The following is a 2,157-nucleotide window of genomic DNA, read 5'->3' on the forward strand; positions in this document are numbered from 1 at the left end:
CAAAGTCTCTTCCCTGAGGTGGGGGAGTCCAGAACTAGAGGGGCATAGGTTTAGGGTGAGAGGGGAACAGGACCTAAGGCCAATCCACCCTAACCTGCACATCCCTGGTCACTATGGGACAATTTCCCATGGCCAATCCACCCTAACCTGCACATCCCTGGTCACTATGGGACAATTTCCCATGGCCAACCCACCCTAACCTGCACATCTTTGGACTGTGGGAGGAAACCGGAGCACCCGGAGGAAACCCATGCAGACTCGGGGAGAACGTGCAAACTCTGCACAGACAGTCACCCGAGGATGGAATCGAACCCGGGTCCCTGGTGCTGGGAGGCAGCGGCGCTAACCCCTGAGACACCCTGCCGCCCCCTTTTGTGCCTTCCTGTTGGCCCTGTGGTCCTCACTGTTGCTCCTCCCACTGCAGCTGCCGCTGAAACTAAAGTGAAGAAGGTGAACTCCTGAAGTAAGCTTTTACCTTGCTTAAAATTCACTTTCCAATTGGCCCTCTGCTCCTCACTATCCCATGGCCAGCCGTTGGTCACAAGGAAGCCATACCCCACAGAAACCTGTCAAATTCTAACAGCACTAGACGGGGTAAACGCAGGAAAGATGTCCCCGATGACTGAGGGGAGTCCAGACCAGGAGGTCGCTGTATAAGGACATGCAGTGGGTTATTTAGGACTGAGGTGGGGAGAAATGTGGGCGGCACGGTGGCACAGTGGTTAGCACTGCTGCCTCACAGCGCCTGAGACCCGGGTTCAATTCCCGCCTCAGGCGACTGACTGTGTGGAGTTTGCACGTTCTCCCCGTGTCTGCGTGGGTTTCCTCCGGTTCTCCGATTTCCTCCCACAGTCCAAAAGATGTGCAGGGTCAGGTGAATTAGCCATGCTAAATGGCCCGTAGGTAATCTAATCTAATCTAATCTAAAATGTCTTCACCCAGAGGGTGGGGATCCTCGGGAATCCCCTGCTACAGATAAAGCACCAGACACCATAACACTCCGTGTTTTTGAGAAGGAGTTCTTTGTAAGTTCCTCAGATTAAAGGAATTGAAGGATATGGGGAGAAAGTAGGAACTGAGGTCTGAGGTACGTGGTCAGCCATAATCATGTTAAATAGCGGAACAGGCCCGATGGGCCGAATGGTCTCCTTCTGCATCTCCACCTTGCGAAGTTATGACCGCTGTGTCAGCCTAACCGTGTGAATGTGAGAGTGAGGGGTTAGTGAGTGACCAGCCTCGCACTCTGAGGCCTGCACATGGAGAAACCAAAGTTTGTATTTTTGTCAAGCTTGCACAGCCTGTTTTGTGCGTCTCTGATGAACTATTCTACCCCTGTTAAACGACCGGCAAAGTCAGTGCACAAGCAGAATTACATATCCAGCGTTCTCTGCCCTTCCTCCCTTTTGGGAATGAAGAGGAGCTAGGACTGTTGCAGTGAACCCAATGGCTTCTTTTCAATGTCGAGCCCAGATTTATTTTCATGCTGTAATGTGTGTGCGTGGCCACCAGATGGGGACAGTACTCTGCAGTGTGACAGGCAGGTCCTGGTTTATTGACCGAGCAAGGCAACTCCAAACTGATCCAGGCCCAGACGACATTCAACCTCCAGGAGCTGCCTGAGCGTCTGCTGCCTCCCTGAGTTGTACGGAATGTAGAACGAGAGCAGGGAAGGCTGTGTGCGCTCCTTCATGAGGAAGTCGACTGGAAGTTGTCAGGTAGCCAGCTGCCTCCCTGTAACCTTTCCGAGTGAGTGTTGGCTGATCCCAGTGAAACCTCAGCAGCTATGTACAACAGAACCCTTCAGTGTTACACAGCTGGCCTTGCGAGACCGTGTGTGTCAGCAACATAAACACAGGAAGGAAACGGTCCGTTCTGAAATGGGAACCATCTGCACCGTTCCTTCCATTATTATCTGGCCTGCACTGGGCACCTCCCCCACCCTCCCGAATTACCCGGAAGGGGGCCGTTGCTAATGTCCACAGCCTGACTGGTCACTGTCTGCCACTCTCACCCAGAGACCCCCGTCCAACACACACCGGCACCGGGGAACACCAGCACGGGACACACCCACACACACACTCACCCCCACACACACACACACTCTCACACACACACACACACTCTCTCACACACACACTCTCTCTCTCACACACACAC

General features: G+C 53.5%; 1 protein-coding gene across 1 annotated transcript in view; it reads right to left on the reverse strand.

Annotated features, from left to right (window-relative positions):
• Positions 1 to 1,061: 1,061 nt before the first annotated feature.
• The window catches only part of LOC122546616 (calmodulin-binding transcription activator 1-like), a gene marked incomplete at its 5' end in the record, with an annotated part of 9,878 nt that continues 8,782 nt past the window's right edge, over positions 1,062 to 2,157 (reverse strand). The window contains one exon of the mRNA XM_043685293.1: positions 1,062 to 1,781. Coding sequence (XP_043541228.1) covers positions 1,687 to 1,781 — 95 coding nt within the window. The remainder of the gene's footprint in view (positions 1,782 to 2,157) is intronic.

Source organism: Chiloscyllium plagiosum, unplaced genomic scaffold (genome assembly GCF_004010195.1).
Source record: "Chiloscyllium plagiosum isolate BGI_BamShark_2017 unplaced genomic scaffold, ASM401019v2 scaf_92421, whole genome shotgun sequence".
NCBI lineage: Eukaryota > Metazoa > Chordata > Chondrichthyes > Orectolobiformes > Hemiscylliidae > Chiloscyllium > Chiloscyllium plagiosum.